This window comes from Diabrotica virgifera, chromosome 9 (assembly GCF_917563875.1).
Source record: "Diabrotica virgifera virgifera chromosome 9, PGI_DIABVI_V3a".
NCBI lineage: Eukaryota > Metazoa > Arthropoda > Insecta > Coleoptera > Chrysomelidae > Diabrotica > Diabrotica virgifera.
In genome coordinates, this window is record NC_065451.1 from 68,978,348 (window position 1) to 69,003,574 (window position 25,227).

Genomic DNA, 25,227 nt, shown 5'->3' on the forward strand with positions numbered 1-25,227 from the left:
AAAGCTTATTTTGTAACAGTAGCATTAATACCAGCCTTAGATGTCGTTTTCTGCATTGCTATGTGTGGTCAATACTTTTGTATGGAACGGAGGCCTGGACACAACACAACACTGATGAACAAGTTGGACGCCTTTGAACTCTGGCTTTATAGAAGAGACTTGAAAATACCTTGGACAACCCACACCACCAACGAATATGTTCTGAGGAGAATAGCTACATATAGGGAACTGCTAAAAATCATTAAAGTCAGAAAAGTTAGCTACCTGGGACACATAATGAGAAACGAAAAGTACCGCCTCACGCAACTGATCATCCAGGGTAAGATTGAAGGAAAACGGGGTCCCGGTAGGCGCCAGATTTCATGGATTAGAAATATCACAGACTGGACCTGCCTTGATTCAACATCTTTGTTTAGAGCCGCATTGGACAGAGACAGATTTGCCAGTGTAGTCGCTAACCTCCACTAAAGGAGAAAGCACCACTAGAAGAAGAACTTTCGCCTTGTCATAGTAATGACATGTGAGCAATAAATTCCAAAAAAAGTTTTGACACTTTTGTGGTTTGACAGAAGTTTAAATTTTTAAATGTCAAAATGGTGCAATGATGTATCTCACTCGCACTCACATTTATAGCTGCGTCAATACGCTCCTACCGCTCATTGTTAATAATTAAAAATATGTAACAGCTTAGTAATAAAATAATAACAAAAATTTCCTCAGTATCTTGTAGGGGAGTCGTTAAAATTTTATTTGGTGACTTTCGGACTTTTATAATAATAATTCTTAACTGAGTTACTAAGCCTTGAAAATGGTCATTTTCGTATTTTGCAAATTTTAAATCGCGTATAACTCGAGAACAATAAATTTTACAGAAAAATCACAAAAGACCTCTTTTGCTCCGAATGACCCAAATGATGTAAAGAAAGTTGTCGTAAATGAATTTTTTTTGTGAGTTTGTTTAAAAAATTGTTTAAACAATTTTTCGATCACAGTACCATCTGACACCCTGTGGATTCGTTATAAGGACCTCTTTTTGAGTAAGTTTGTGCAAAAAAAATCGAACTGGAATAAATTTACCTAACGGGGGCGACGATACAGCCTAGACTAATTTGAACATATTCAGTAACATTTAATTTCTAGAATCGACTGTTTGTGTGAATCAGAATCAACTTTTACTAAATGGCATTGGGAAGAGTATACTTTTCCTAGTTGGAGTCTACTTTTACTAGTAAATGTTGAATATAAATCTTCATTTTATATTTATAATTAACTTTTACTGAAACCAGCCGTTAGAGTTGACTCCAACTAGTTGGAGTCAACTCCAACTGGATAATCAACTTGAACTGTAACATATGTTCCCAGTTTTTTCTAATATTTTTGTCGGATCGTAAATATTTGATCTATTGTTAACCTTTCAACACGAAAGCCGCATTGATAAAATGCAGAATGACTAGAATATCTTCCGAATATACGAAGTGAGCCTCTTTTAGACCAGGGCGCATCTGTAAAAATATTAGTACAGTGGAACCCCGATAAGTCGGCCCCCGATAACCCGGAAGTCCGGCTAACCCGGACCGATTTTCATCAGATAAACATTTTGATTTTCAATATTTTGTATTTTTCAATTTAATTGTGGCTTATTTTCAATCAAAATAGTTAATTATCAGACAATCCTTTCAACAATAAAAGTGTATGTAATATAATATTTGAGAGATAATGTGTCTAGACTCTCTGTGTCGTGTACTTATGTGTGTAATTTGAACACGAGATTAAAAATTACTCATAGTACACGCCGCAAAAACAACAGCCAGCTGTCTGCAGTATCTATTCCTTTTTATTTCAAACTGTCAGCATTGTTTAGGAAAGACTATTTAAAAAATTCTTTTATAAACAATGGTCTTTAGTATTGTGTGTCTTGTATTGTTTGGGTTTGGTTTTTTTTTAGAATTGTAATGAGTAGGTAATATGTACTGTGCATATTTATAAAAATATTTCATGTTATTTCAATTCTAACGGAGTTTATCTGTAAGTATACCGTATTTTATTAATTTTTACCATATTCTCCGGCTATCTCGGATTTTCGATAACCCGGATCGGTCGTGGTCCCGATTAATCCGAGTTATCGAGGTTCCACTGTACATTTGGACGTTGAGAGGTGACTCAAATTTTTCTGCAGAAATTGCTTGAAAATAACTCAAATAATAATATTTGAGTTATCCTCCCTCTCAAAAAGATCCGGAACATTGTGTAAATAATCAAAATATCAAAAAATGAAGGAAAAATTCGATTTTTTTCTTCGTTTTTTGGTTATAACTTTAAAAGTATTCATTTCCGAGAAAAGTTGTCCTGACATAAAAGTTGCGTAATTAAATTTCCTACAATACAAAATTGGTTAAAAGTTTAAAAAATAGTCACTCTTGTTTCAAAATAGCAATAATTGCGAAAAAACCATACAAAAACAAGTATTGGCATTTTACGTTTTTCAACCAGTTATGCTATACTAAGGACCTTCATATTTCACCCAGAAAAACTTTATGATACAGCAAAACAATACTGTAAATTTCATTAAGATCGGTTGAACAAATTTTGCAAAATAAATTTTGCAATCCAGCTTTCGCAAAAAAAATTCATTTTTTCAAAATGTTACAGGACGGAAAGTAAAGCAGATGGCAAGTTGAATTTTTTTTTTTTGCTTATAGAAGTGTTCTGTATCTTTCATTTGCAATTAGCAAAATTAAAATCTATTAACTACCACGGCGTCAGGAAATTTTTTTAAATATACATTAATTATTGGTGCTACGCGCAGGACAGCGGATAGTTTGTTCTGATTGGGCATTTTAATGACCTTTGATAATGATTGATGCATTTTAATTTTTATTACATTTCGATATAAATAAATAAATTTGTTTATTGCAAAATAAAAACACATACTCTATCCTTTGAAATAACACTTTTTTTAGCAAAAACTTTTTTTGTTCATATATTCTAACTTAGAGAATAAAAGTTTATTATTTTTAAACATATGCAATTGTTTTAAACAATATTTCACAAACAATAATAAAATTAGTTTGATTTTTGTGGAATTAAAATATTAAAATACAACAAAATATAGAGTAAGAAAATAATATATTAGATAAAGATTGGAAGAAATTTTGGTGGAAATCAACTTGTGTGAATCGAACACCGCTGTCCTGCGCGTAGCACCAAAAATCAATCTATATTTAAAAAAATTCCTGACGCCTTGGTAATTAATCGATTTTAATTTTGCAAATTGAAAATGAAAGGTACAGTACACTTCTGTAAGCAAAAAAATTCAACTTGCTATCTGCTTTATTTTCAGTCCTACAGCATTTAAAAAAATGAATTTTTTTTACGAAAGCTGGATTGCAAAATTTATTTTGCAAAATCTATTAAAAATCTATTAAACCGATCTTAATGAAATTTACAGCACTTTTTTACTATATCATCAAGTTTTTTTGGGTAAAACATGAAGATCCTAAGTGTAGCATAAATGGTTGAAAAACGTAAAATGCAAATACTTGTTTTTTATGTGTTTTTTTCGCAATTATTGCTATTTTTCAACAAGGGTGACTATTTTTTTAAATTTTTAACCAACTCTATATTGTAGAAAATTTAATTACGCAATTTTTATGTCGAAACAACTTTTCTCAGAAATGGACAGTTCTAAAGTTATAATCAAAAAAACCAATAAAAAAATCGAATTTTTCCTTCATATTTTGACATTTTGATTATTTAAACAATGTTCCGGACCATTTTTAGTGGGAGGATAACTCAAATATTATTATTTGAGCTATTTTCAAGAAATTTCTGCAAAAAAATTTGAGTCACCTCTCAACGTCCATCTCAAAACAGATGCGCTCTGGACTATTTAGCAAGATAATTGATAAAACTTTACCTATATGCTGTGCTAATAAGCGATATTGACTGAAAGGTTTTGAATTAACCACCAATAATATAATTAATTATATGAATCGGTATTTGCTTCATTTAGTCTATGTCAGCAGCTTAGCTTGTATCTGACGAGGTAGTATTAACTAGTTTCTGTTTTAGATATAAAAAATGAGACGGATTATCGCAAACAAAACGAAGATGATTATTATCTAAACTACGACTACGAAATCGACAACAATTCAATGAATTTAGAAGTTAACTCTAAATCCCTGGTGCTTCCTTACCAGAATCTACAGTCCAAGTACACTGTAGACGTGCTCCCTAACGTGGAACTTCCAGACGATTCCCTGGCAGACCCCGATCTGAGAGACCATGATTTCATTGATAACATTATGTACGTCTATTACGGCTCCCACACCAGAAACACCGGAACCTATGGACCAGAAATTATCATAATCGGATCGGTATTGAGCTGCGCTGCTCAGCTGCTCACAATCTTTTGCGTCTTGCTCAAAAAGAATCAGCGAGGGGAGAGAATGATGACTTACATTTTTTTCCAAATTTTGGGAACTTTCTGCATATCAAATTTGATATTTATGTTGGGAGTCTATGTAAGTATTTTTATTTAACTGTTTTTACATAACTGAATTGATTATTGCTTTAATAATATTGAATATTGCTTCAATAGTACATAGGCTCTTTTTTTAACACATTGACGCATAGGCGTAACTAGGATGATCCTAAGGGGGGGTTACAACTACCTGAAAGGAGGGGGTTACAACTACTGGAAGGTCTCTGAAGGGTATGGTGTTAAGCGTATAGAGCTCAAAGTACATCCCAATGGGGGGGGGGAGGTGTACTTTGTACATCCCAAAGCCCCTCTCTGGTTACGCCTATGCATTGACGGACAGTAGGAACAAGTGAAGTTCGAAAATTTAAACTATATGCATGTGTAATTTTTAGAATATTAGAAATATAGTTTTACTCTTTCTGCTTAACACGTTGACGGACACTGCGTCAAATGTATAAGCTACATTAATGGAAATTAGACGTCTATAGACGGTGTTGTCCGTCAACGTGTTAAGTAAACTTAATTTTGATAATTTCAGCACCTTTGATTAGGTTACGGCCTTAGCCATCATGGTGCTAGCGGACTCCAGACACAAAGTAATGACAGGTTTAATGACTCAAATAAGCAATTTTTTTTTGCACAGCAAAGTATTTTTGGGATAAAACATTAGTTCATAATCAAACAAAAATAAATAAATGACAAACAAATTTATTATAATTTTATAATTCGTCATCATCATCAATGGTGCTACAGCCCTATGAAAAAGCCTTGAACTTCCCAAGTCTATTACGCCAGTCAGTCCTATCCATTGCCAACCGTTACGCATTGCCAAGTCAGCTGCGCCTATTTTTCTGCCTTCCTCATATACACCATACTTCCATCTGAGTTTTGGCCTACCCTTATTTCTACTTCCCACAGGTTGTGATATAAGGATCCTTCTAGGAGGGTTGTTCTGCTGTGATCTTAATAGATGTCCTGCTTATATTGGTCTTCCTATTCTTATAAGAAATACTACGTCTTTACCACCAAATATATGTTAATATCTGTGGTATACCTCGTAGTTATACCTCCACCTCCAAACACCATTTTCACAGATGTCACCGAATATTCCTCTCAGGATCCTTCGTTCAAATATAAGCAGAAGGTTTTCATCTGCCTTGGAGATGGTTCATGTCTCCGATTCATATGTCAACACTGGTCGTATAAGGGTTTTGTATATGGTTATTTCTGTTTTTTGGCTTAAGTTTCTGCTTCTCATATGTCTACTCAGTCCAAAATAGCATTTGTTTGCTAGGATTATCCTTCGCTTGATTTCTTCCGCTATGACGTTCTCCTTGGTGATCAGGGAGCTTAAGTATGTGAATTTGTCCACCACTTCAAAGGTAGAGTTATCAACCTTGAACTGGTGACCGATGTTTCTGGCTCTATTGTTGGGTGTTGATGCCATCATCTTAGTTTTCTCCTCCTTTGCTTGCAGGCCCATATTTTTGAGGCATTTAAGGTGGTATAAATTTCTTCTAGCTTGCGTATTGTGCGGGAAACTAGGTCCACGTCGTCTGCATATGCCAAAATTTGGGATGATTTATTAAAAATATTTCCTCTGTTGTCTATTCGGGCATCTCTGACCGCCTTTTGTAGAGCTATGTTAAAAAGGAGACACGCCAGCGCATCTCCCTGTCGCAGCCCAACATGCGTTTCAAACGCCTGTGATTTTTCGCCCTGTATTTCGACTTTGCAAACAACTTTAGGCATTGTAGTCTTAAACAATTTTAGCTTAACCAATCTAGCCTTAAGCACAATCCCTGGTGCTTCCTTACCCCCAGAATCTACAGTCCAAATACACTGTTGATGTGCTTCCTAACGTGTAACTTCCAGATGACTCCCTGGCAGACCCCGATCTGAGGGACCATGATTTCATTGATAACATTGTGTACGTCTATTACGGCTCCCACACCAGAAACACCGGAACCTATGGACCAGAAATTATCATAATCGGATCGGTATTGAGCTGCGCTGCTCAGCTGCTCACAATCTTGTGCGTCTTGCTCAAAAAGAATCAGCGAGGGGAGAGAATGATGACTTACATTTTTTTCCAAATTTTGGGAACTTTCTGCATATCAAATTTGATATTTATGTTGGGAGTCTATGTAAGTATTTTTATTTTAATGTTTTTATATAACTGAATTGATTATTGCTTTAATAATATTGAACATTGCTTCAGTAGTACATATTCTCTTTTTTTTTAACACATTGACGGACAGTAGGATCTAGTGAAGATCGAAAATGTATATGCATGTGTAATTTTTAGAATATTAGAAATATAGTTTTACTCTTTCTACTTAGCAGGTTGACGGACACTGCGTCAAATGTATAAGCTACATTAATGGAAATTAGACGTCTATAAACGTTGTTGTCCGTCAACGTGTTAAGTAAACTTAATTTTGATAATTTCAGCAACTTTGATTAGGCCATAGCCATCATGGTGCTAGCGGACTCCAGACACTAAGTAATGACAGGCTTAATGAATCAAATAAGCAATTATTTTTTTGCACAGCAAAGTATTTTTGGGAATTTTAGATAAAACATTAGTTCATAATCAAACAAAAATAAATAAATGACAAACAAATTTATTATGATTTTATAATAATTATTACACATTATTTTCGGTATAACATGTTGCAACGCATGATACAGGACATAGTGTAGGTTTTGATGTGCAATTATTGAAGCAGTATGATGTTTCCTTCCTTATTCCTTGTTTATAATATTGTTTACAACGCTGAAAATATGTTTTTCGCTGATAAGTCATTCATTCCATTATGTTTACACTCTATACCAGTTAGAGATCGTATGATACACCAACAACGTTGGTGTATTCTTTGCTTTAGTATAGTGGAACCCCGATAAATCGGCCTCCGATAATCCGGAAGTCCAGCTAAACCGGACCGATTTTCATCAGACAAAACAAACATTTTTTCAGTTTGACTGAGGTTTTTACCAAGAAATGAACAATACTGTATACAACTGTACTTAATTTAGATGTATTGTTCATATGTATTTCATTTTGTCGCAATTATGGAGTTTATCTGTAAGTATACCGTATTTTATTAATTTTTACCATATTCTCCAGCTAACCCGGATCGGCCGCGGTCCCAATTGATGCGACTTATCGAGGTTCCACTGTATTAATACAGTCGAACCCGCTTATTAGAATATCGCTTATAGGAATATCTCGCTTTAAGGAATAGAAATTTGAGGTCCAGAAACGTTTCTACTGGCCACCAATGACCAGCTATTAGAATATCCCGGTTATAGGAATACTTTTGCTTGACACGAAGGCTATTCCAATAAGCGGGTTCTACTATATATCTGGTCCTTCGTCTGGTCCTGACAACATACCTACAGAAATGTTAAAGCTCATAAATGAGGAAAACATTGGAATACTAGTCAAACTTTTCAATGATGTTTATTCGACTGGTGATATCCCTGAAGATTGGTTAAAGTCCGAATTCATAACCCTACCAAAAAAACAACGTCCGAAAAACTGTAGCGACTATAGAATGATAAGCCTTATGAGCCACACCTTGAAAATCTTTATACGTATCATCCACAGTAGAATCAGAGATAAATGTGAAGAAGACCAGGATGAAACACAATTTGGCTTCAGAAATGGACTGGGAACCCGGGACGCACTCTTTGCACTAAATGCGTTATTGCAGAAATGCCGAGATCAAAGGAAAGACGTCTTTGCTGTATTTATTGACTACGAAAAGGCCTTTGATCGAGTACAACATCACAAATTAATTAAAATATTAAAGGATAAAGGAGTTGATAGTATCAAGATGTACGAATCATAGAAAAATTATACTGGCGTCAAACAGCGACAGCTTAAATGGAAAATCAACAGAAATATGCAAAATACAAAGAGGTAGTCAGACAGGGTCGTATATTGTCCCCACTCTTATTCAATTTATATTCAGATAGAATATTTAAGGAAGCGCTGCATAATTTGGAAAAAAAGAAAAAAAGATGACAATACGCAACCTCCAATAACAGTAAAAACTGAGGTATTAAATCAAGGATCAGATTTAATGCCCGATATAACAAAATCAGAAATCAAAGAGGCTCTGATGAAAATGAAAAATAATCGAACCCCAGGCAAAGATGGAATAGTATCAGAAGCACTAAAAATTGGAGGAAATATATTACTTGAAAAAATTAAGCTACTTTTCAATACCTGCCTTCACAACGCCAATATTCCAACAGACTGGAACAACGCTTCTTCTTCTTCAGGTGCCATCTCCGCTACGGAGGTTGGCAATTATCATAGCTATTTTAATTTTTGAGGCAGTAGCTCTAAATAGTTGTTTCGAGCTGCATCCAAACCACTCTCTCAGGTTCTTCAACCATGAAATTCGTCTTCTTCCGAAGCTTCTTCTGCCATCTATCTTTCCCTGCATTATGAGTCGTAGGATACCATACTTCTCGCCCCGCATCACATGTCCGAGATACTGTAGCTTCTTTTGGAACAACGCTACTATGATTCTATTACACAAAGCAGGAGACAAAGCCAATTTAGAGAATTACAGACCGATTAGCCTCCTCGGCCATTTATATAAGTTATTTACGCGAATAATAGTTAAGAGAATGGAAAGAAAGTTAGAGACTTATCAACCAAGAGAACAGGCAGGATTCCGAAAAAGTTACGGAACAAATGACCATCTACAAAGTATAAAAACCCTAATAGAGAAAATAGTGGAATACAATAAACCTCTAGTTCTAGTTTTTATCGATTTTCATAAAGCTTTTGACACAGTTGAGCTTATCAAAATATTACAGGCGCTTAAAGAATGCAGGCTAGATTATAGGTATACAAAATTATTTAACAAAATATACTTACAGGCAAAAACCACGGTCAAATTACATACTAACAGTAATCGCATAAAAATAGAACGGGGGGTTAGACAAGGAGACCCAATGTCACCTAAACTTTTTAATACGGTCTTAGAACATGCTTTTAAGAGTTTGGATTGGATGACAAAGGGAATAAAATTAGATGGAGAATACCTAAACAACTTACGCTTCGCCGATGATATAGTGATAGTAGCTAAGGATCTAGGTATGGCAAGAGAGATGGTACAAGAACTCGTTGTGGTACAGAAAATGTAGGTTTAAATATAAACATCTCGAAAACAAAAATAATGACAAATTTGGTACCCAACCAGAACATCAGTATTGTTGGGAAGGAAATAGAACTCGTAGATAGATATAAATACCTGGGACATGAAATTACGATTGGTAGGGATAACCAGACTCATGAACTGAAGAGAAGAATAGGTCTTGGGTGGGCAGCATTTGGAAAACTGAGAGAAACTTTTAAAAGTGAGTTGCCCACATGCCTAAAGAGAAAGGTATTTGATCAGTGCGTCCTTCCAGTCTTGACGTACGGATCTGAAACACTCACCTTAACAAAAGCCTCGGCTACCAAACTAAGAGTCACGCAGAGAAGAATGGAGCGGTCAATGTTAGGAATAACTCTGCGAGATAAAATCAGAAACGAAGAAATCAGGAGAAGAACAAAGGTGACTGACGTCATCGAGAGGATAGCCAGGTTGAAGTAGAGATGGGCAGAACACATAGCCAGAATGACAGATGGGCGATGGACGAAGAGGTTATTGGAATGGAGGCCAAGAGAAGACAAGAGAAGCGTCGGTCGACCGCCTACAAGATGGACTGACGACTTAAGAAAGGTAAATAAAAACTGAATGAGAGCGGCGCAGGATAGATGGGGTTGGAAACGAGGGGAGGAGGCCTATGTTCAGCAGTGGACTTTTGAGGCTGGATGATGATGATGATGCATAGTTTGGAATGGGGCGTGAAAGCTAATGGAATTCTGATAAATACAATCAGATATGCAGACAATACAGTTATTTTAAGTGATGATATGAATGGATTACAACACCTCTTAAATGCTATTGACACAGTGGAAAGAGAGTTTGGCCTAAACATAAACTGTTCAAAAACAAAATACATGGTATTTAGCCGTTTGGGCCCATCAAGATTCACGGTTATATGTTGATGGTCATATAATTCAAAGAGTACCCAGTTTTAAATATCTTGGTTGCCATATTAGTGAACAACTAGATCCAGATAAAGAGATAAAATGTAGAATCGAGATAGCCCGCACGACATTTTTAAAAATGAGGTCATTCTTCTGTAATGATAACTTGCAACTTCAACTTCGAAAGCGCATGATTAAATGTTACATTTGGTCAGTCCTCTTGTATGGTGTCGAAGCATGGACATTAAAAATATCGACCATTAATCGTTTGGAGGCCTTTGAAATGTGGCTGCACAGACATACACTGAAAATACCATGGACGGCCATGCTGACAAATGTGGCAGTCCTTAAGAGAGCAAATGCTGCCCGCGAGCTGCTTAATAACATCAAATATAGAAAGATGGCCTATTTTGGACACGTAGTAAGGGGAGACCGGTATAATATTCTTCAACTTATTACGATGGGTAAAATCGAAGGACGCAGAGGAATTGGTAGAAAGCAAGCCTCTTGGTTGAAGAATATCCGGGAGTGGACAGGAATAAAGAAAGCAGAACAACTCAGTGGCGGCTCGTACCACTTTAAGAAGGTAGTGCCACAACTCGGGCAGCCGCCAAAATTTTTAGTGACGGATTCACGATATTGTCAAAAAAAGGTATACTGACAACAAAAACTAAAAAAAATATGCGCGGATACTTTTATCTTATGTACATATCTTAAGTTTATTGATCTGAGGTGCCAAGCAATTGTCCAACATTGATCAAAACAGTTCCGTAAATTAATTAATAATAAAAACCTCTTAACCTACCACCAGCATTTACTGCTGATAGTGCTTGAAAATTGTTATTACGATTTAGTCTCTATTTACCAATTTATAAAAATAATACTATTTCATTATTCACACACATGCACACATTTTTGTAATGTCACTTTTAAACTTTACGATATATGAAGTTCATTCTTCTATTTTTTGGTTGCAAAGTTTTCAATGACTTTATAATTAAAATTACCAATACAATTTACAAAATGCTTTTCTGCAGATAGCATACCTAAAGCACTAGGTTTCGATGTAAACATCGAAAAACAGCGTTCTGCTTCAGATGTTGATATAGGAATGGTAACTAAAATACTTAAAAGTTTAATAGTTTCTTCAAATGTGCTTTTTAAACCTTTCCTCTACAATAAAACCGATAGCGAAACAGCCCCAGAGGTAGTACTTAATTCGTCTCGCTAATACAGTACCTACATCTAATTCAGTTTTAAACCGAGTTTTGCTTAAAAATTAAAATTGTCTCCATGGTTCATTAAGAAATGATTCGGAGAACTGATGCTTATAAGCAGAAAACTTCTCCGACATAAATAAATTAGAAGCAACTAAATGTCCGGAGAAGGTAGACCTTTGAAAGATCTGGTACTTTGAATAATATGAACCTAAGTCGTTGTCTAATTCGGCGCTAAAATTGACCAGCTCCTTAAATATGCCTCTATTTTCTGAATTTTCTTTTTCGTCGTGACCCCTTAAAGCTAACTCGAAAGCTCCACAACACCTTACAACATTTGTAGTTTTTTTTTCTAGCGAAAAACCACCAAAAAATTTTTTAAAATACTAATCTTTATTGTCAATTAATAAATTAAACTTAATAAATAATCAAAATATTATTAAAATACCCACGATCATGATGCACTAAAAGTTTAATTATAAATACAAAAACTTTTTAACAGAAACTATATATATAATAAAAGCGACAAACCAGCACGTAAAGAAACTCAAAATAAAGCTTCATACCCTCGTGCCTGGCACAGAGATTCTAATGTTAAGGTATACTAATAGTCCAATATAGCTCTTTCTCCGTCACTTACATATAATGCTCGTAAAATCTTTCTCTCTTTACTCGTGCCAGTACTGACTTCGGCGCGAAGGAGATTCTCCTGTCGAATACTCTCCGCTGTCGGCAGGGATTGTATTGCGCCCATAGTTGCCATATTTTATATAATTTATGAAGATCAAAAGAAATACACACAAAAAAATTAATAGGAATTAAAAAGTTTTGAAGATAAAAAATATGTTTATGGATAGTTAGCAAGGTAGTGCCATGGCTCTATGGCACTACCTTACGGGCCGCCACTGGAACAACTATTTAGAATAGCTCGAGACAGAGACAGTTTCACCACGTTAATCGCCAACGTCAAGAGGACTTGATAGGGCACGTTAAGAAGAAGGTCCTTCGTCTTCACCTGATGTCTGCTGTTCTTTTGGTCTCATGTCATGAAATAGGTCATTTATGTACGTATACCAAATTGCCCGAATTTCTTCTTCATTTATCATCATTTTCTCTTTCGAGTCTACAATAGAATGAAATCGACGTTACAGATCTTCATTTTTCTATCTATTATTCTGAATATCTTAAAAATACCATATTTTATACAAAAAATTATCACAATTATTTCAGCTTTCAGCTAGAGGGTATTCAAATTCTGAATATAATCAACCTTTTAAAAATATTCCTACAAAATCAAAAATGAATAATCATTTTTAGTATAGTATAGTTGATCCAAAAGATTGCATAACCCAGACATCCAAAGTGAAAGTTATCCTTCAACACCAAATTGTTCTATATGGTCCACACAATGTCCAGAAAAAAGTCACACCATTTTGAGCGTCGGGTTTGGGGGGGGGGGGAGAAGGGGGAGAAATCGGTAAATTCGTAGTTAAGTTTTTCCCCAATATTTCTAAAACTATGCGGTTTAGCATGAACAACCTTCTATACAAAATTGTTCTACATAAAATTTGAAATAAAAAAGGCCCCATGCATAATCTTTCTAAAATGAATGGTTCCAAAGTTACGGAGGTAGTATAGTATAACTGGTCCAAAAAAAGGCCTAACCCAAACATCCAAAGTAAAATTTTTCCTCCAACACCAAAATGTTCTATATGGTCCACATATTGCTCAGTAAAAAGTTACACCATTTTAAGCGTCCGGTTTCGGAGGGAGATGGGAGAGAAACCGGTAAATTAGTAGTTTTTTTACGTTTTTCGTCAATATTTATAAAACTATGCTTTACCGTAAACAATGTTATATACAAGAATGTTTTACATGATATTTAAAACAAAAAATGTTGTATACATAATTGTTATAAAATCAACGGTTCCAGAGTTACGGAGGGTGAAAGTCGAGGTTTTTGATACTTTTTATATTTTTTGGGCAATATTTATGATATAACTATACCAAAAACCTAGACATCCAAAGTGAAAGTTATCCTCCAACACCAAATTGTTCTATATGGTCCACATAATCTTCAGAAAAAAGTCACACCATTTTGAGCGTCGGGTTTGGGGGGGGAGAGGGGGGAGAAATCCGGTAAATATAAAAAGTATCGAAAACCTCCACTTTTCACCCTCCGTAACTCTGGAACCGTTGATTTTATAACAATTATGTATAGAACCTTTTTTGTTTTAAATTTTATGTAGAACATTTTTCTATAGAACATTCCTTACGCTAAAGCATAATTTTAGAAATATTGATGAAAAACTTAAAAAAAAACTACTAATTTACCGACTTCTCCTCCATCTCCCCCAAACCGGACGCTCAAAATGGTGTAACTTTTTACTGAACAATATGTGGACCATATAGAACAATTTGGTGTTGAAGGAAAACTTTTACTTTGGATGTCTGGGTTAGGACTTTTTTTGGACCAATTATACTATACTACCTCCGTAACTTTGGAACCGTTCATTTTAGAAGGGTTATGCATGCATAGGGCCTTTTTTATTTCAAATTTAATATAGAACAATTTTGTGTAGAAGGTTGTTCATGCTAAACCGCTTAGTTTTAGAAATATTGACGAAAAACTTAAAAAACTACGAATTTGCAGATTTCTCCCCCTCTCCCCCCCCAAACCCGACGCTCAAAATGGTGTGACTTTTTTCTGAACACTATGTGGACCATATAGAACAATTTAGTGTTGGAGGATAACTTTCACTTTGGATGTCTGGGTTTGGGTCCAACTATACCATACTATTTCAATTTCGTTGCAACACGAAATTACAGCCGCATCATTATTCCAGTTCAATCAGAGAGTGAAGCAAGCACCTCTACCGGTTTCGAAACTTATTAGTCTCTCATCAGGAGGCACACATGCTGCTCTCTCTGACCCAACTAGGACAAACCCCGGCGTGCAGTCACGGATTGCAACGAACGAAATGGCAGGGATGCCCTAGCGGCAACTCCTATCAAAAAACTAAGTTTTCAATCTAATAGCACATAAAACAACATCCAAAAATGTTATTCTACATCCTACCAGACTGAAAACAATGGGAACCTTCTCTGTTAACACATCCGAGGCTTCTACAATTTGCAAGCCATAACGGATGCTGAGACTAAGGAAGATTAATGGAAATATAATGATGCGGTTGTAGTTTCGTGTTGCAACGAAATTGAAAATGGTTATTCATTTTTGATTTACATGCTTACTCTGATTGGAGTACGAAGGGAACCTTTCTCGTTGGAACCAGTTGCGTGCTGGCCATATAAATGAATCGGTGCAATCACCGAGAGGCCGCGGCCTCTTGAGGCCGGTCAAATATTTTCACAAAATTTTTTAGATATAATAAAAAAAATTATTAAAAATGTTTTTTTTTTAATTTCTAATCGGATGTTAATTTTGCTAATAATATTAATAAAACATTTAAAAAAAATTTAATTTTTTTTAATTGTGAAATACAGCTTAAGTAAATGAATAAGACTCTATCTATAGTCTATATGCATAAATAGATTGCTACAGATAATATTATTTATTTTCATACATACAAGTATATTTATGAATTTCCAATTTCCTTCAAACATGTATGTACTCTGCAGAATAAAAAATGGAAAAACGTCTTGCTCACTTTTGACCGAAGTATTGGAAGTATCGAAAAACGATTTGATCAAGACAAATCAAACCGTTTTATGATGATCTAAGCACTCTGCATCCTAGAAATTTTAATACAATAAAAAATGGTACCTATACTGAAAAATTAAGAAATTTTTATCCTACCATATCTGCGACTGCAATTAGAGAAGAACTCGTGGATTCTTCTGATAAATGTATTGTATTAAAAATAGGATTTTGCAAAATACATACTGAGATTATAGAAGATCGAGTTAATGATGAATATGTTCAGTCTACAGAAAATATGAAGGATGACAATATGATATTATTAATCTAAGTTATAATGAACATGAAGTAACATATGTCAATGTTGATATCGTGAAAACTTCACCGCCGTGTGGTACTAAAAAGTGTAAAGATTGTATAGCTTGCTGTTACTCTGTTTTGTAAAAGTACAACTTATATCAGCGTGCTGTGTGCTTATCAAAATTTAAATAGTATAATATAAAGCATTTATTAACTCTTTCAGTGACACCAGTATCTTGCAAAAAAAGCTTTTCAACATTGAAATGCATAAAAAATCGGTTAAGAAGTACTTACTTTAACACAAGATCACTTTTATGCTAATTGCTATAGAAAAAGAAGCTTTGTCTGAGCTTAAAAATGATGGAATAATCGACGTATTTGCTCAACAATCGAACAATCTACTTTAATGCGGAAATTATTGATCAAGAGTTAAGTAATTATTTTATAAAATAATCGCAAAAAAATATTTAGATTATTGCGTTGTATTAACATTTTAATAGTTATTTATGATAAAAGTGTTAAAAGTACACGTTTTAGGCACGCATATGCAGTGGCGGATCTAGGGGAGGGCGATGGGGTAATCGGCCCCCCTCTCAAACCAAGTTATATATAAAGATTATAAAAACATTCAATTATTCATTTATTTTTCATAGAAATTTAGCCAATCGGCCCCCTCTCAGGACGATGCTGGATCCTGCTAGATCCGCCACTGCGCCAGTGGCGGCCCGTGAGGTAGTGCCATAGAGCCATGGCACTACCTTGCTAACTATGCAGAAACATATTTTTTATCTTAAAAACATTTTAATGCCTGTTTATTTTTTTTGTGAATATTTCTCTTTATTTTTATAAATTATATCAAATCTGGCAACTGTGTAGCGCAATGCAAATCTACCGACTCTGGCCACCCACAGCTGACCGGATAAAGGATGAAAATCATAAAAATCCCAGTGCCGAACGGCATAGTGGCTCGTGAGAAAAGAGAAAGATTGTATGAGCATCCTGTGTAAGTGACAGAGAGAGAGCGGTATTGCACTTTTAACATAAGTTTAAATTGGAGTCTCCGTGCCAGGCTCGAAATCTCGAAAAGGAAGTTACCCTAATAGCACACGACGTCCAATGGACGTCCAAAATAGGTCCATTTTTGGTCCTAACGTCCATGGACTATAAATGGACGTCCTTTGGACGTCCCATGTTGGACGTCCTTCGGAAGGAATAAATATGGACGTCCTTTGGACGTCCGACGTTGGACGTCCTTCGGACGGAATAAAAATGGACGTCCTTTGGACGTCCGACGTTGGACGTCCTTCGGAAGGAATAAATATGGACGTCCTTTGGACGTCCGACGTTGGACGTCCTTCGGACGGAATAAAAATGGACGTCCTTTGGACGTCCGACGTTGGACGTCCTTCGGAAGGAATAAATATGGACGTCCGACGTTGGACGTCCTTCGGAAGGAATAAATATGGACGTCCTTTGGACGTCCGACGTTGGACATTCTTCGGACGGAATAAAAATGGACGTCCGACGTTGGACGTCCTTCGGATGGAACAAATATGGACGTATATATACTGGACGAAATACGGACAATTCCCTAATAGCACACGACGTCATTTGGACGTCCAAAATAGGTCCATTTTTGGTCCTAACGTCCATGGACTATAAACGGACGTCCCATGTTGGACGTCCTTCGGAAGGAATAAATATGGACGTCCTTCGGACGGAATAAATATGGACGTCCTTTGGACGTCCGACTTTGGACGTCCATACTGGACGAAATACGGACGTTTTATGAACGCTTATATTGGACACATTATACCAATTACGAGATCAAATAGCAAAATAATTCAATAAAATATTAACTTGCGTTAACTTTACGTTAATGAAATACAGTCAAACCTGTCACTAACGGCCACTAAAATGAAAGAACTATTGGCCGATATAGAAAAGTGGTCGTTATTGCCAGTTTTTGTAGCCTAGATATACAGTACAACCTGTGTTACTGGCCACCTGTACTAACGGCCAGTTTAAAAATTCCCCAAACCAATTATATCTAGACTACAAAAACTGGCAATACCGGTCACCTTTCTATATCGGCCAATAGCTTTTTCATTTTTAGCGGCCGTTACTGACAGGTTTTACTGTAATTAGTGTGGGGAATTTTTAAACTGGCCGTTAGTACAGGTGGCCGGTGTTGGCAGGGGGCCGGTAACACAAGTTTTACTGTAGTTTAAATCGATTAGATCGAAAGATTAAATCTTAATTCAAAATTGTATATTAAATTATTACAATTATAAAACTATATAGTTTAATATCCAAAACATGTTTTGATTTCATGTAATGTAATGAAAATCTTATTTGTAAATTATTGGTTACAATGTTTAACAACAGGAAATATTCAAGAATAAATAAAATAAAAGTTTCCCCTAACAACAAAACATTCCAGGAATTCTACTATCAAAGTTCTATTCCGTGAACATCTGATTAAATTATGGCTGGAAAGTTACCACAAGATATTCTATGAAAAGAGTACAATGTCCTCCTGGAGGGGTAAAATTTTCCATACTCTAAAGAGAGGCCATTTACTATTCAATTTGCGTTCATTTTCAAATTTGCCGCGCGAGTATCTATGTAGCGTCGCGTGGTCATTGGTCATCAAGTCATCAATTATTTCATTTTCATCATAAGATAACCTAAAAATTTAGTAAAAATTTTGATTGGAAAAAAATGCATCGATAAGGGGGTGAAAAATGGAAATTAGTGGCTTTTTTTGCTGTACTCAACTGTACTGTTTAGTATGCTAGTTTTGGCTATGGCTGGATCTCTTAAACAATTATGTAAGTATTATAAAATCCGTTTTCAATTTTCTTTATGAAACGAATCATTTATGCATGTATTACCTGTAAATATTTTGATTTTTAATTGTAAAGAATAGAAAAATTACCGTTCATTTTAATTTTTTTTAGAATCAGCTGAAAGTGGTCTACAAAAAACCAGATATAACCAAAATAAAGATATAAAAAGTGTATTGGCTAATTGGAAGAAACAACATTGTCCATGCATAATAAGTTATTACTTTATAAACAAATATTAATACCTAGGAATGGAACCTGGATATAATCATCAAGAAGATAGCAGGAATCCCGACAAACAACTTAAATAAGTACAAGAATATTGAGGAAATCCTCCTCGATACTACTGGGCAAACTAGAAGATTGAAGAGGACAAAGCCTTTTGAACTAGTTTGAGTGATAGGTGATAGTGAAAAGCAGAGCATAGTGCGTGATGTGGCTGTGTATGTTAGAATAGTGCACGATCTTGTTAGATTAGATAAGAGACGCTATCGGGTAAGCTCTTCATTTTAAGAAACATTAGTAATTTAGGTTAAATTAAAATTGCTCATTGGTCAGTTATGACCAGATTGCTTTTTTTATGTTTGGCAAAAAGGGCGTAAGTCAGAATTGCACATTGCTAATGTTTTGATGATTTCTGGACCAGCAAAAAACTGTTGTAGACGTAAACTGTATGTACCAATAAAAAGAGCCGATTTTTCTGGTCCAGAAATCATCAAAACATTATCGATGTGCATTTCTGACTTAAGCCCTTTTTCCCAAACATCAGAGAATTGTAATGTACAAATTCTCCTATCTGATTTTTCATGAATTTTGTAGGAGACGAAAAACCATTTTTAGGATCATCTCCTGCTTTCACATGTAAATTTTGACATGTCTTGTAGTAAATAGATAGTTGAATTTACTACAAAACATGTCAAAAAATATATGAAAACAGGAGGTAACCATAAAAAAGTTTTTAGTCTCTCTTACAAAACTCATGAAAAAACAAATCGGAGGTATGTCACATCAGTGACTATATCCAGGGAATGTCTAAAAAATATACTTTGATGTCCCAAGAACCAAATATAACCTTTATATATATACAGGGTGTAACAAAAATACAGGTCATAAATTTAATCACATATCCTGGGACCAAAAATAGTTTGATTGGACCTAACTTACCTTAGTACAAATGTGCACAAAAGAAAAGTTACAGCCCTTTGAAGTTATATATTAATAGCACCAAGGGCCTTAGAGGCCCATGGCTTGAAAAGTTTGTTTTTTCTTCATTTTCACGTTTCTTTATGTACTGAGATCTTCTCTGGCTTGATATGTGATTTTTCTCCATTCCTTCCTCTTATTCATTTTTCTTTTCTGACCCTTAACACCATTCTTTCCAAATCTTTTTCGACCTCTTGCTTCCATCTATTTTCCGGTCTTCCTCTTCTCTTTCTTGAAGCTATAGTGTAGTTTAGTACCCTTTTCGGAGTCCTCGTTTTTGGCATCCTTTCAATGTGACCTCGTGATCTAAGTCTCTGTGCCTTTATCACTCATTTGAAGTTACAAAATGAAAAGTGATTTTTTCCAATGTATCGAAAACAATGTGCTTTTGTGCACGTTTCAATTTAATTATTATTGTAGTACCTACCATTTAAACAACGTTTTAAAAACTTTTTTGCCTCTTATTGCTTTTTCGAAAAGTCAATTTTTATCGAAATATTGTGAATATTTGTCAAATCCACCACATATTTGTATATGGTTAAGTACGATTATGGAGACTTGGTAATAATATGCAAACTTATTTATGCTTTACATTTTTACGTATATTTTGAACCATATTAAAAAAGAAGCCAGACTCGATAAAACGTGTCTTATCGAAAAAATACAAAGAGGCAAAAAAGTTTTGAAAACACTCTGTTTAACTAATGGTACCTCAGTAATAGTTTAATTGGAACATACAACATTTGGGGGGTTTAAAGGAACAAAACCCCCATAAAATTTTTACGTGGACATATTAAAAAAGAAGTCGCAACTCGATAAAAACTGCCTTATCTGAAAAATACTAAGAAACAAAAATATTGAATTTAACTAATGGTACCACAATAATAAAATTGAATTGGAACATACACAAAAGTTTGGGAGGATTTAAGGGATCAAAACCCCCATAAAATTTTTATGGGGTGCACAAATTTCACCATAATTTTTCTTTAAGATATTCCTGCCATAATAATGCCACATGTCACATGTCCATTTTCAATAAAAAATCGCTAATAGTTTTCGATATAATCGAAAAAATCCATTTTCATTTTGTAATTTCAAAGGGCTGTAACTTTTTATGTGCATATTTGTACAAGGTAAGTTAGGTTCATTTGAACTATTTTTGGTCCCAGAATAATGTGATTTAATTTATGACCTGTATTTTTGTTACACCCTGTATATACAGCCCATTACGCACCACCTTAAAAATTGGGCATTTTTGATGTCTCGAATTTCCTAAACCTGTTGTTGCATCTAAGTGATTTTTTTTATAATATTCTAGCCTAGGCCCTAGAATATGTTACCTCCTTATGCTTGTCATGCACAGGGAGCTATACTGTAATATATATTATATCACATTACTATAGAGAGCGATATGATATAATATACATATATTACAGCATGACAAGCTTAAGGAGGTAACCTATAGCCTAGGCTATAATATTATAAAAACATCACTTAGATGGGACAACAGGTTTAGGAAATACGAGACATCAAATATACCCCATATTTAAGGTGGTGCGTTAATTTCTTGGAGAAGTGTATTGTAATTTAATGTAAATACTGTAATATCCAATAATTGTAATTTGATATAAGATGAAATATAAGTTCCTTAAAAAATATATTTTTTATTTCCCACAATACATTCTCCACAGGTCTAAATATCGTCGCTAGACGTCCACCGAATGACCTTCCAGGACGTTAGATGGATGTTCAGCAGCAAGACATTGGACCAAACTGGGACATCCTATGAATGCCCAAATGACGTCCACCGAACGTCCCCTCCGACGTTAGGTGGACCTCCATTGGACGTTTAACAACTTGGCCTTTGGACCAAAATTGGACGTCCTGTTAAGGTCCAATTCACGTCCCCTAGGACGTCCGATTAAGGTCCAATTCACGTCCCCTAGGACGTCCGATTAAGGTCCAATTTACGTCCGATTAAGGTACAATTTACGTCCGCTTAAGGTCCCATTTACGTCCGATTAAAGTCCAATTTACGTCCGATTAAGGTCCAATTTACGTCCGATTAAGGTCCAATTTACGTCCGATTAAGGTCCAATTTACGTCCGATTAAGGTCAAATTTACGTCCTATTAAGGTCCAATTTATGTCCGATTAAGGTCCAATTTACGTCCGATTAAGGTCCAATTTACGTCCGATTAAGGTCCAATTTACGTCCCCTAGGACGTCCGATTAAGGTCCAATTTATGTCCGATTAAGGTCCAATTTACGTCCGATTAAGGTCCAATTTACGTCCCCTAGGACGTCCGATTAAGGTCCAATTTGCGTCCGATTAAGTTCCAATATACGTCCCCTCGGACCTTAGATGGACGTCCAATGGACGTTCGGTAGCGCGACATTTGGACCAAAATAGGACGTATAAAGGACGTTCCTCGGACGAAAACGGACGTCCAAAGGACGTCCCTAAAGTCCGTGAAGGACGTCCAATGGACGTCCATTGGACGTCCTTGTGCTATTAGGGTAGTGGATCTTAAGATACAATGTTTTAGATCTACATATTTCTAGTTTCTTTACGCGTTCGCTTGACGCTATTGTGTTTATTGTCTACTACTGTATTGTATATTTGTGTTTATACTCTACTATATTTTTTAATTTGTAATTATTAGTTAGTGCGTTGTGATCGTGGGTGTCGTAGGTATAAAAATAATATTTTGATTATTTTCTACGGTTAATTTATTTATTGACAATGAATCAAATTAGTATATTAAAAAACTCTTTTGGTGGTTTTTCGTTAGAAAAAAAAACTACAAATTAAAGAACTCGGTCGGCCTTTACCCGATTTAAAAATTGAAAAACAAAGTGGAAATGGACAAAAACTTCGCTGTCGTAAGTTTAATAAAATTATTTATGATAAAAATAGCTGGTTGTGTGGTTGCGAACAAACTAATAAACTCTTCTGTTTTGTATGCGTTTTGTTTGGAGGTGACGAGACTTGGTCAAACAAAGGCACCGATGATCTTGTACATATATGGGAGAAATTGAAATCCCATGAAAAATCTAAAGTGCACATGAATAACGTTTTTAGCTTTTCAATGCTTGGTAAGTTAAATATAAAAACCCAATTAAATTCAGCTTATCGTGATACTCTAATTAAACATAATGAACAGGTAGATAAGAATCGATATGTCTTGAATCAAATCATAAATTGTATAAGGTTTTGTGGAGCTTTTGAGTTAGCTCTAAGAGGTCACGACGAAACGAAAAATTCAGACAACAGAGGCATATTTAAGGAGCTGGTCAATTTTAGCGCTGAATTAGACAACGACTTAAAGGTTCACATTCAAAGTTCCAAATCTTTTAAAGGTACATCAAAAACAACACAAAATGAACTACATGTTAGATGTGCATGTTAGATGTTTACCACGAGGAAATTAAGAAAGAAATTGAAAATTCTCCTTATGTTGCAGTGATTGCCGATGAAACCACAGACGTTGCTGGTGAATTTCAATTAGTTATAGTCTTTCGATATTTGTGTAAAGGACGACCAGTTGAGAGATTTTGGAGATTTTACGTGCCGGGCGGACATGGTGCTAAGTCAATCGCTGAATGTATTTTAAATGTTTTAAATCCATTGTTAAAACATACTCCAAACAAATTAATCGCTCAAAGTTATGATGGCGCATCTGTTATGAGTGGTGGCTTAAATGGTGTGCAAAAAATTATTAAGGAGACATATCCTCTTGCAAATTACGTTCACTGCTATGCACACCAAATGAATTTAATTATGACAAGTGCATGTTCCATCAATAAGCAGGCAAGGATATTTTTTTCCAATTTATCTGGTTTGTGCTCATTCTTTTCAACGTCCCCTCAAAGAACAAAAATTTTGGATGAGGTGGTTAATCGCAGGTTGCCAAAATCTTCCCAAACACGTTGGAATTTTCAATCACGAAGTGTTCATACTGTTCATGAAAATAGAAAAGACCTCATTGCAGTTATGGACATTATACAAAGTACTTCACGTGATTTGTCTTCCATTAATCAAGCAAATGGTTACAAATTAAAGCTCCAGGATAAAGATTTTGTATTTTGGCTATTTATTTTTAATAAAATTATGCCTCACGTAGAAATTATTTTTCATCAATTGCAAAAAGTATGCACTGATTCTGTCAAAGCGAAAAAAGATTTGGAGAATTTTGCAGCAGCAATTCAAGGTATAAGGGAGCAAATGGACGTCATTATGGATAGTATTCAAGAAGAAATAAACACGTCACAGAGACAAACCGATAATGATGAACCAATAAAGAAAAAGGCGCGAATTGAAGAGGACAGGCCCAGCAGAAAACGGGAAGCCTTAGAGATATGCGATGCAGTTTTGTTGCAAATAAAAACAAGGTTTACCTTCTCCGGACATTTAGTTGCTTCTCATTTATTTATGTCAGAGAAGTTTTCTGCTTATAAGGATAAGTTCCCCGAATCATTTCTTAATTAAACATGCACACAATTTTTATTTTTAAACAAAACTCGACTTAAAACTGAATTACAAGTATTGTATCAGCGAGACGAATTAAGTACTACCTCTGGGGCTGTTCCGTTATCTGTTTTATTAAATGATGAAGGTTTAAAATGTACATTTGAAGAAACCGTTAAACTTTTAAGTATATTAATAACCATTCCCATGTCAACATCTGAAGCAGAACGTTGTTTTTCAATGCTAAAACGAATTAAGACATTCCTCAGAAATACCATGAAGGAAGAACGACTAAGTGCTTTAGGTATGCTGTCTACAGAAAGACATTTTGTAAATGGCATTGACAATTTTAATAATAAAGTCATTGAAAACTTTGCCTCCAAAAAAGAAAGAAGGGTGGACTTCAAATATCGTAAACTTTAAAAGTGATATTAAATAACTTTGTGCGTGTGTGTAAATAATAGAATAGTGTTATTTTTATAATTTTCTAAATAGGCTCTAGAGACCATATCGTAACAACAAACTTCAAGTACATCAGCAGTGGTAGGAAGAATGAAACATTGACAGCATAGGATTAAAGGACGTGGTGGTCGGATGAGTGTGAGAGACGGAAGCTGATGCGTGATGACGAGCGACTGAGAATCGGGCAAAAGAAGGACATCGGGGAGAAGTCATGCCCTAACGGGCGATTCCACCCTGATGCCCTAGTATGAGAGGGGTGGGGTTTAGCTGGTCCCGGCCACATCGGAGTTACGGAGGGCAGGGAGGTCCGATTTAGGGCCAAACTGGTCGACGTGACACTGATGAGGTTTCAGCTCAGGAACCCAGCACTGTTGGAAATGTTTACCTCCGACGTCTGTTTGCAGATTCCCCACCTAGTGATGAAAAAAACAAAAAAAAGTACATCAGCAGTAAATACTGGTGGTAAGTTGAATTTATTTTATTGCTAATTACTTAATTTACGGAACTGTTTTGATAAATTTTGG

General features: G+C 35.3%; 1 protein-coding gene across 1 annotated transcript in view; it reads left to right on the plus strand.

Annotated features, from left to right (window-relative positions):
* LOC126892205 (adhesion G protein-coupled receptor L2-like) overlaps nt 1–25,227 on the plus strand; it is a 162,880-nt gene that overhangs the window by 86,318 nt on the left and 51,335 nt on the right. The window contains exon 2 of the mRNA XM_050661712.1: nt 4,072–4,523. Coding sequence (XP_050517669.1) covers nt 4,072–4,523 — 452 coding nt within the window. The remainder of the gene's footprint in view (nt 1–4,071; nt 4,524–25,227) is intronic.